This window comes from Vidua macroura, chromosome 3 (assembly GCF_024509145.1).
Source record: "Vidua macroura isolate BioBank_ID:100142 chromosome 3, ASM2450914v1, whole genome shotgun sequence".
Classification (NCBI taxonomy): Eukaryota; Metazoa; Chordata; class Aves; order Passeriformes; family Viduidae; genus Vidua; species Vidua macroura.
The window spans coordinates 26,066,603-26,077,985 of NC_071573.1; the positions used below are offsets into that span (position 1 = coordinate 26,066,603).

Below are 11,383 nucleotides of genomic sequence, written 5' to 3' on the forward strand. Positions count from 1 at the left end.
TTGACTCTTGGACTCTGGGGAACATGGTTCCCTCACCTTTAGCATGAACTGTTAGCCAGATCTTCCTGGAAGGATAGCCTATATTTACTCAGTTTGCCAACTCTTTAACTTCATCTAAGCTGGATGACTCAAGCTGCTGAGGAAACCAGAAAAATAGGGAAGTATCTGATTTATTGAGATATCTGGGGGTTTATGACCGACTGCCCCGCAGTTTGGGGGCACGTACCCTTCTCACATGGTCATGTGTTCGCCTCTGTGAGTTGAGCACAGCCAGGACAGTACAAGAGTTACAAATCCCTTTGCAGTAGAGTAAGGATGTTGAAGTAGCTGTCAGTGCAAACACCCCCTTTCAGAGCATAAGACCAAGGTAACTGTGCAATTAAAATGCAAGGAAGGTGTTCCGAGAGGTAAAAGCAACAGTGTTCTGTTAAAATACTCTCAACAGAATAGTGGAAGAGAAAGATTTTTGTCTGCAGCAATTATATTTCCAGCAGTCTTTGTCTGGCTTTGCCTTTACAAGAAGTCTGTCGCATTTCCTTATTATTTAAAGGAACAGGGTGAGTAGCGAAAGTGAAAATCGCTTTATCCCAGCACGGATGCCGTGTCCTCACACCCTCGATCCCGGGCTGAGCTGGCTGTCCCCCATGTGGAGCTGCCGCCGGTTCAGAGGGCCGATGTCAGAGGAGCGCGGCGGGCAGGAGCGGCCGGAGGTGAGCGGCGGGAGACACAGGGGGGCGAGGCCGGCTCCCGGGGGCAGCCTGGAGAGGAGAGAAACTGCGGGGAGTTTATTTCTGCAGGCGAAAGAGCGAGTCGGGCCTCCCGGAGGGGCGTCGAACCCAGCCGGCCCCCGGGGCTGGGGCTCTCCGGGGGGATTTTCAGGCAGCTCCTGCCCGGCAGCGCCGTGACCCGGACTTTCCCCGGGCTCCCGGCGGCTGACGAGAGCCGGCGGCCCCGGGGGGCGGTCCCCGCGGGGGAGCAGTGCGGGATGGGGCGGCCGGGTGGTCCCGGGTTCCCGATGCAGGCGAGCGCCATGTGACGGCCATGTGGGCGACGGCTCCGCCCCGGGCCGCTCCGGCACCTGGCGGCAGCACCCCCGGCCCGGGGCGGCGCGTCCCCTGCCCCGGCCCGCCCTGCCCTTGTACTCCCTTCCCTCTGCTCCCTTGCAGTCGCAGCCCCCGCGGGCCGGGGGAGCCCTGCGGGCGGCTCGGCGGCGCCGGGATGTCGTGCGCCGTCCCCGCGGCGGCGGCGGGGGCCAGCTCGCTGTCCCGGGGCGCCGCGGCCGAGGGCGGCCAGCAGGTAGGGACCGGGTCGGGGTGGGTGCTGCGGGCGGGCGGGCACATGGGGCTGAGTCACGCCGGGCAGCGCCGCGGAGGGGGTGCCCGCTGCCCCGGGGCAGCGGCCCTTTTTTTCCCGGGAAGCGGCCGCCGTGCTGGCTCTTCCCAGGTGGGAGCGCGGGCGAACAGCCGGCGGTGCGCGGAAAGCGCCGGGGCACGGCGCGGGCAGCGGCTTTTCCCCAGCCTTGAGCAGCCGGGAAGGGAGCAGGGCTTTCCTCCCCGCTGCTCGCACCTCCGCCCCGTCGGCCGCGCTGGAGCGAGGCAGGTGTAAAGTGCTGCCCTCCGGGCAGAGCGGGAGCGCCGGTCCCCGCTCGGGTACCCAGCTTCCCCCATCAGTAGCGGTGCCCCTGCCCGCGAGGCTCTGCGGCATCCCTCGGGCAGCCTGCCGGCTTCCACCCCTCCGCTTCGGGTCCGCCTGTGCAGTGGGGCAGAGGGATGCGCTGCTCTTTGCAGGGACCGTGAGGTCTCTTGGAGACCGAAGATAAACGCTGTAAAATTGGAAGTGTTCGTTCTCAGAAAGTTACACACCCGACTTCGGGCATCTTCTGTGTGCACCTTGCAAACTAGCGAAATGTTTCTGGTTGATGTCTTCCAGAGTCGTGAAGAAGATGACAGAAAAGTAAGGAGGAGAGAAAAAAATCGAGTTGCTGCACAGAGGAGCCGGAAGAAGCAAACTCAGAAAGCAGATAAACTTCATGAGGTAAAGGGATACTTGGTGCTTTGGAGGCATGGCTTGGGTACCAAGCACGGGACTTTACAATAAATGGGAATTCTTAAGCAGGTGTGGGCCTGTCTTCACATAATCCTGCTCAAAGAGCTGTGGGTGTAAGGCACAGAAAGGCGTGCTGTGGGATGCCTACTTGGGAACTCCCAGACACTGTTGCTGCTCTTGGACAGTGCAGCTCTGCCTCAGTGACACTGCTAGGAAGAGAGAGAGATGGTCCAGCCCTTGCCTCATCCTCCCTCTTTTGCTCTTCCTGTGACCACCCAAAGAATGGGATCACAGGGCTCCTTTGGGCTAAACCAGAACCATTTTCTGCTGTATTTGTGTTAAGCTTATCACATTTGCTGTGACAGTGGATGAATTCTTGCTGTCTTAAAAGGTAGAAGGTGATGGAAGAGGAAGGGTACCATGCAGTGGCAACGCTGGCTTAAATCAGTTCTAGAACTGTGGTGTGAGCGCTGCCACTCAGCAGCAGGGTTCCCAGACATACCCAATTGAAAAGGCTTCTTAGGAACTTGGGAACCTGCAAGCGTGAGAGCTCGGCTTGGCTAGCTGTTACACTTGTATGCTTTGAAAAGTGACAGTGGGTGTTCAGACAGATAAAATGAAAGTAACTGAATATTCCAGAAGCTCTTAATATCACAATGTGGTGTGCTTTTCTTGTGTCCCCAGTGCAAACACTGGAGGACAGGGATCCTTTTTCTCTGGTTTTGGATGTTACCTCACACCACAGTGCTCTTGTAGCCAGGAGTCAGCTTTTGGGGTAAGTGTCAGTTTTGCAGCACACTGCCACTGTGGCTGAGTCAGTTGCTCAGCTCTGAAGGTTCACCACAGGCTTTTTTTCTTTCTCACTGTGGAAGGATCTGCCAGCAGTTAGCAGAGACTAAGAGGGACAATGTGGGGAGTTTTGGGCTTGGTTTTTCCCAGATCTCCTCTGAGTCAGCGCCAGGTGCAGGGTAGTTCTGAAAAGGGGTAACCCCTGGCTTTTGTGGAATAGTTTTTGGGCCCTGTGCCATCCTGCAGCCTCTCTGATGTTCCTCCTGAACTTGAGGATCTTCCTCGTGCTGGGAATCTACATTTTGATGCACACAGGTTTTGCCAGGTGTAGGCAGATCTGGGTGAATTCTTAGCACCAACAATGTGACAGTCTCATCCCTGAAAATGGGACAGACCAATGGGACAGCAACTTTTATTCCAAAACCCAGGACCATGGGGTTTGGGGCAACAAGAGATGAGCAGAATGACAATCAGGGTTGGACAACTTGGCTGGAGTTCGGCTGCAATACTGTGTTAGGAGGACTGTGCCTGTTTCACTCTGTGAGACGTGGCACAAGGGTGTGAGGGAGGGCAAGGAGCCCAAAGTTCTGCAGCAAAGGGGAGCAAGGCAGAGCCAGGCTGCTCAGAAGAACATTGCATGAGAGGCTCTCCCTGCTGCCTTTTAAGGCACATGTAGGCTTTGAAGTTTGCTCTGAAGTTTTCCCAGGGAGGTGAGATTGAGTGGGTGGATGTTGAGCCTTGGGCCAGCAGCGATACATCCATCTACAGGTTTTCAGTGGGCTGGCTCTGAACCTCTAGCTCTCTTCTCTTCGAGATGGGGAGGCTTAAAGGCCGGGACACTTGAGACACACAGTTATCAAAAAATGTGGCACAGGAGTCTTGCATCCATCACATGTATGCTGCAGAGCAACTCAAAACTCCCCTGCGGTTAACAGCAGCATATTTATTGCCAGAAAAGCCTTACCTCAAAAGCAGCCAGGTCAGGTATAACCAAAGGCAGTGGTCTGGCTTTCTGGTGACAAAATGAGTCTGGCCTCAAGCTGGCATGATGCTTCCCTCCTCCTGAGTTCTTGGGCTTCTGAGCAGGTGGCTACAAGCCCTGGCAGGCCTGGAGGAGAGCACTGGACATGGTGTGCTAGCCTGGATAAATGGCTTTTCCCTGCACTGCCCTGGGGCAGGGGGGAGGCCCTTTTCTCACCAGCAGTGCCAGGCACCGGGTTTTCCCAGCACCTCTCGGCAGTCAGTGCTTTCATTTTCTCTGATCTGACCTTGCAGAGTCCATTTTGGCCCTTCCCATCAGAGGCAGACCAGGGTGGAAGAGGCCACCATGGGGACACAGCCATCCATGCCTGCATCCCTGGGCTCCTAGAGGACTCTGAGGGCAAGTGGCACCTCCTGGTCTTCGGGGCCATGAAAGGAATTGCAGTGTGGTCAGGCCACAGGTCGTAAATGCACTTGCCCTGTTCCAGCACCCAGGCTGGGTCTGTCTTTCCTCAGCACTTTGTAAGTTGTAGTAAAAAACCACACTGTTTTTTCTACTATTATGTGAATGTACTGAAGGTGGAAGCACTGAAAGGAATGTTTTGACTGTAAGTTGTTTTTTTTTTTCTTTCCCCTCCTTCCAGGAATATGAGTCTCTTGAGCAAGAAAATACCTCCCTGAAAAGAGAAATTGGAAAGCTAACAGATGAAATGAAACACTTGAGTGAAGTGTTGAAGGATCATGAAAAGATCTGTCCACTATTGCACTGCACCATGAACTTTGTGACCATACCAAGGCCTGATCCACTTGCCAGCTGCCTACCAAGATGAGTGCTGTCCTTAATCACCTGTCAATGTGATGTGTGAAAGTGTCATTAACAGGAGGTTTGACGAACTGCCTAGTGTGCAGTTCTTCCATCTAAGAGGGCTGGACTCGACCACACAGCTCTACTCCACATTGAAATGTTACAGTCTTCTGAATCTCAGGAAAACACCAGTATGGAAAAAAAGACAATTTGAACAGCAGCTTCTAACTTGGTAGACTCTTCAAGCCATGGTTTTGCCTTTGGAAATGTCGAAGTGCCATGCAGCCCACTATGGAGCGATGGAATGTAGACAGGGAAAAGTACCGACCTCAGACTGGGATGCCTTTCTCCCACACATCCACTGCCAGTAACCCTTTTTCACTTGTCACCTATGCATGTCATGATCTGGCTGCTGGGTTTTATCTCTCTAAACAGGTTTGGTTAATAAAAGCGATGTCTCATCTCTATAATGTTCTCCACCTTCTTCAATAATCAATGTCTTTATAGCATCTCTGCTTTTCATTTGCTGGTCAATGCCAAAGTCTAGTGGTAATCTTCCTCTTAGTTGTTCTATTATTTACTTATCGCCTCTTCATTGGTTCCTCTTTTGAAGTGTGTGTAACAAAACAGTTTTCTTAGTCTTTAATATTCCAAATCATCAGCCATGCTGGCATTAGTCCTTGGAGTGTTTTATATCCTAAAATATGTCCTGGTCAGTTTCTGATGGTGATTGTCTGCTCTGTGTAGAAGAAAAGCAAACAAGGTTTGATGGTTCTAAACATTGTTTTAAAAAGCAGATTTTACAATTTACTCTTTTAATGCACCCACTGGAAATGAAAAAGTATCTTCATCCTTCCTTCATCTTGCTTATTGCCTCTGGAAGATTATGTCTGTGGATTGAGTTTTGCTAAGCATTTTGTTTTATGTCCACACTGAAGGTGTTTGATAATTGCTTGAAAGAAAAGCATTCTGTTTTCTTTTTCTTTTTAGTTACATAAAGGAAGTATGATTGCAATGTTATTGAGAAATACACAGAAAAATGTGTTTACTTTCTCTGAAGATTCTTAATAGTGTCAACCTCTTGAAATGTGGATTCTGTGGCTTGGGATCCAGCAAAGAGTCTTTTTCTCACAGTATTTCACAGTCAAAGAACACCTTTGGATAATAAAGATCTCCTCCCCATTGCCAACTCTCTCACTTCAGCATTTGGATTTTTTTTCAGTTAAACTCATGGGATTAATTTCTTCCCTCACCAGGATCACAGTATTTATCAGCAGAATATGATCTGAAATGTCTGAATTTTAATTTTTTAAAAAAACCTTTTGTTTTAGTTTCTTTAGTAGAATGGTGCACTGCTGATCAGTGCCAAGACAGAATTTGGGAGGCCATGTAGTCAACTCTGCCTTCTAAAGGGCCCTCTTGTACCATTGTCTTAGGCTAGAAACTCCAGATGAACTATTGGCTTCTTTAAATTATTTGTTAGGTTGTTCCCAAGAGAATTTCCAGAATTTGCATCTGCAGCCTAAATGCTGTCTTCAAAGTTCCTTATGGTCCCATAAGAACTGAGTCATCCCACAGAGAGAATCTGCTGCAATCCCTCCCTAGGAAAGCAAAAGTCTCAGTACAGTTCAAGATTTTGGGTAATGTCCTTGAAACTATTCTCTGTGTCACCCTCACGAATGGAAGTTATCTTATGAATATTCATCCACACACCCACATTGCCTCAGGCACTGGATGCCACTGTGTAATTTGGGCAGAATAGAGATGTAATGGAAAAGGAGCATGGTGGAAATGAACAACATTCACTCTGGGAAAATCTGTTACAATTTAGGATGAAGGGAGAGAGGGAATGTTTCACATCTCTTAACTAGGTATGTGCAGCTGACTGGAAAGTACCTAATTGAGGTCAGGACTGTACAAAGCTGGTCTCACAAATGGAGCCCTGTGGACTCTCAAAAATGGGAGGAAAGATCAGCTAGTCCAAGACAGTCCACCCCAGCAGAATCCTTCTAAAGACTTTTGTTCCACAGATGCTCTCTTCTAGAAGTAGAAATCTAGTTCCCTGTGTAAAATCCTCCTCCTTACACATTTATTCTTCTAAATATCTGTCTAGAAACTGACTCCAGCTTATCACTCGGTGTTATATCCAAGTTCAGTGGTAGATTCCCCATCAGTAAATACTGTTCTTGTTCTGCAGTTAAAGTTTTAATCCATGGTGTCTGCACTGGAGTTCATTGCTTTATTAATTGTATCATGTCTATGCTGAGTGCACAGGGGAAGACAGCAGAATTCTCAGCAATGTTGTGTGGTGGTTCCAAGTCCAAGAATATGTTGCTGTTCCTTGGAAGGGCTGGGAGCCCTGTGGGAGCCCTCACTGTCCCCACTTTTTTTCCCACAACCTCAGGGTATAACTCCAGCTCTTCCTGTGCATCATGTCCATTAGTAACAGTAGAGCATGGGTTACTTCTTTCTCCATCTCTTGCATCACTTTTTTTCCCAGGAATATTTCCAAAGGGCCTTTTGCATCATTTTTCTATATGATAGAGGCACTAAGGCACTTCACCAATCAGTATATTGTGTGACTAATGTTCAAAGGCAGCTGGGAGCCTTAAGTAAAAGAAGTGAGAAAAATTAGTATCCCAAGCCACTTAAGTCCAACATTCTGATATATTTATAGAATTAATGTGATAGCTGAATCATGAGTCAACAAGGACCATGAGCTGTTAAAGCACAGGCTTATGTGTCCCCTACACATGCAGCGATTACGCTTTTTGCATGAGCTGTTTGTAAGGATATTGATTTACAGGAACCTTCAGAACAGAAAGTATGTTCTGGAGCCTGGGATAATTTTTACATGAATAGGGAACCAGAAAGGAGAACAGAAAGGAAAAAGCCCATTTGGTAAGGAAGCAACAGAAAATTCTTTTTCAAATCCAAACCTCTCCTTTTGCAGCAGTGTTACACCATCAAAAAAAAAAAAAAAGGTTTCACATCTATATATGGCTAAAATCCCACTTGATGTACTGTAGCTTCAAAAAGCTTCCAGTTGGTTTGACTTTTTCCCCACAAAAATGTGGTCTGTGTCACATCCACATGATTTTCAGATGCAGGTAAATAGGGAAAATCTTTTCTATATTCAGATCATGTGAGGTGCACTGTGAACTGCAGTCTTATTTGTGGATGTGTCATGTAGATGAGGGTTGCTAACAAAGCTGGATTTTGCCTCTTAGGTCCACAGTGAAGGTTACAGTTTGTCTAGATCCAGTTTTTTGCATTTTCTATGAGTCTAATGAAGAAGCAAAGTGCTTGCTGCAAAAGTATTTCTTTGAGGAACAGACTGGGTCCAATTCAGCTATTCATCTATTAGTTTCTTTTGGGTTTAGTTGGGTCAGATTGAAAATTATTACATTTTTAAAAGTTAATTTTAGCCTCCAAAGCTAAAAAAATTAACAGAAAGACAAAGTCAAGCTTCCCATTTCTGTTCGTATTACAGAGATCAATTGTTATACCTCAAGAGAGCTTATTAGAAAGTCTTGCTCCTTCCCACTGGTATTTTACATTCATGCCTATGAACATTTATAAGTGCCTTTATGTACTCATCCAGTCTCACTGAAAGTACATCTTTAAAAAAAACTAATTTAAACCAGCCTGTTCTACAGACTTTGTGTTCTTTGCCTTGGTACCAGTTACTGCAATTAGTGCTCCTTCTGCAGTGCCTCCTGATCTCATCTGCATTTGGTACTTGCACTAGCCTTTGTAGTCTCATTATTTCAAATGCCACTTTTTTTTTTTTCTTCCTCCTTCTGTTTCTACATATCTTGGAGAAACATCCCTTAATGGAATCCGTATTAGAGGATCAAGGCTAATCTGTAGAGCTATATAGAAATTTCACTTCACTTGTATACCCTGTATATGATTAAAGGCTTTGCTGTGTGCCTTGTTTTGTCACTCGAGTATTAAGAAAGGTGTCTGTGCAGTCTTTTAAAAGTACTTAAAGGTGGCATAACCTTTACTGTAGCTTATCAAACCCATACTATTTCCTGTCCATAGATGAATGCTTTGCTGCATGGCATTTGGGGTTTCCATCTGTGAATCAGTCTTGAACTTCTGTCTCAGTGAAAGTGATAGATAAAACAACTATTAAAAAAAAAATCCCTTTTCTCTTCTTCCCATCAGTGCAGTGATATAATTCCTGTTACAGGAAGGAAGCATGTCTGATTAGCAGGAGAAATGGGGGGGTTATTTTCTATCACAAAGAATAGATGTTATCCTCTTTATAGGAGGGTAGGAATTCTCTGTTTGTAAACCCTGGTTTATTGTCAAGTGGTCATTGGAGAAACATGTTACATGTACATACAGTATGTGGTGTGGGCACACATCCATAAGGGAATGAAAGAATTTGGATTCATTCTTTGCAGAAATGTGGGATTTACGTTGATTTCACTGGAAGTAGAAATGGTCCTACAGCTGCCTCAGAGGACATGCAGTACTTTGCTTACTCACTTAGGTAATATTTAACTCAAGAATAGCTACAGGCTCCCTGGAAGTGGGTACTTCTTAATAAAGAAACCGTAGCAACAATCATCCCTGTGATTGCATGCTCCATTTCTGGCATTCATTCATGTATTTTTTTCCTACATAGCGCCTATGGAAAAAAACTGTAATGGTAGTGTAGGAATCTTTTCTCACTGCAGAATTTTGAAATCATGGCATCAAATGTATTGTGAAAATAACTGGCATAGCTTTTGCAAATAACCTGTTTCCTGCTAACTATGAGTTTGGTCTGCTGTAAAGGAATCATTACTGTTCTCTTTAGAAGTGTTAGAAGTGGAAAAACTAAACCACAAAGGTCTTGGTGTTGAGTAGAAACATTCATTCATGGAGTCAGTACTGGATGGCTACCATGCTCCAGTGTCAGAGCTTATCTCATCCTGAAGCAGCTTCTTCATGGAGCCAAAGAGAAAATGACATCTGTAAAATGTGTGTTTGCTTTAAATTTGCAGTAGGAGAGCTTTTATTGTATGTGATTAGAAAGTTCTACAGACTGCTAGTAGAGCTTGCTACACCCATCTGGCTGCAGTCCAGTTAAGTCTACCCAGACCATTCCCCTGGAACACAGTGTGGGTACATCTCCAATCAGGTGGAAAAGCTTTCTTCTTTAACTGTCACATAATGAACTTATGTCATGTTTTCATTATTCTAAATTCTAAATTATTCTAAATTATTAAAATATCAAAGCTCTTGAAATTCTAAGCAAGGGTTGTAAGTAGTCTCTCTTGGGATAAGCAGATTAATAAAATTTGTCTTCCCATTATAAACTGAATCTTGGTACCAATTGATTATCTGTCTTAGGTAAATAATTGACAATAAGGAATAAGTAACAAGACACTGCTTCAATATTTGATGCAGTGCCATATAAGGTACAATTGCTTCAGCTGGAGAAGTTATGCAAGAATTGATAAATAGGACTAGCTATTGAAAAAGTAGAATTAGCTGAAGGAAAATGGCAAAAGTTATTTTTGAAAAGCAAGCTATTAGGCTAAGAAATTGTTTATAAGTGGAGGTTCTCAAGGACTGATTACAGACCTCTCTTGTTTAGTATCTTTGGTAAACACTTTGGGTACAAAGGGACCATTACTACAGAAGAAGATTGAAATATCCTGCAAAATAGACTGCATGACCTTGCAGAAGGGAATAGAAATGCCATTATTCATAGAATCATAGAGTCATGGGACAGCCCATGTTGGAGGGAACCCTGAAAGATCACCTGCTCCAGCCTTTTGGGGACAAGGAAACCTAGATGAGATTATCTAGCGTCTTGCCACAGTACCAAGTGTACAGTCACACACTTGAAGAACAATTCACAAGAATTTCTGTCACAAGGCAGAGACTCTTGATTTGGAAATGCTAATGGAAGGAAGGAACAAAAGCATATTAGCAACTGATGCTGAGGCACCAATGCAGTGGAGCAAAAAGGAGGAAAAATAGGCACTCAGATGCATAGTGGTGGGGTTATTTCTTTATTTATATATCTGTGTTCTTAAAGAGAGAAATATCAATGTAATTATGTGAGAGCCTGACCAGACTTCATCTGAAATACTATATACATTTCTGCTCAACCATGATAAAGAAAGGTAAACCAAAACTAGTACAGAAACGGAGAAGGGCTCCTGGGAGGGTTAGGGAAATAAAGAATCTTTTTTATCAGACTTCAGAGACAAAGTCTGAAAAGTGGTGGGATCATTGTCTATGTAATAACATCAGAGTAAAGATCATGTAAGGGCTGTCATAGAGAAGTAGTAGTGTTAGTAGAAGAATGAATAGGTATAACTTGTACTTGGTTTTGATCTATATGTGTGAAGAAGTTTCTACCTGTCAGAAGAAAGACATCAGAAAGCCTTGAAGCAGAAGCAATTTTGTAGGTTGCTGTGTGTGTGTGCAACCCACTTAGTTTTGGGATGAAGATCATGTATTTCATGAGTATGCTGGTGATCCAAAATATTTCCTCCTGTCCCCATGTCCTTATTCTCTTTGGAGAAAGCTTGCAATTGAACTTTAAAAGAAAGCAGTTCTTAAAACAAACAAAGCAATCCCCTAAGATTTCTTTATCCAGAAACTCATTTTCACAGGAGGTCAGATGTAAGGTTTTGTCAGAGGCAGAGTATCTTCCTAAATTGAATTCTTTGATTAGATCCATGTAAGGAAAGAGCATTAAAAAAAGGGAGTTTTCTAAATGCCTACCAATGAACCATGATATGTTCC

At 45.4% G+C, this 11,383-nt stretch overlaps 1 protein-coding gene across 1 annotated transcript; it reads left to right on the forward strand.

Moving 5' to 3' along the window:
• Positions 1–596: 596 nt before the first annotated feature.
• BATF3 (basic leucine zipper ATF-like transcription factor 3) lies at positions 597–5,785 on the forward strand. The gene is made up of 3 exons (XM_053973659.1): positions 597–710; positions 1,930–2,034; positions 4,461–5,785. Exons 1-3 carry the CDS (start codon positions 597–599, stop codon positions 4,644–4,646), a joined length of 405 nt encoding a protein of 134 aa, XP_053829634.1. The 3' UTR covers positions 4,647–5,785.
• The last annotated feature ends 5,598 nt before the right edge of the window (positions 5,786–11,383 follow it).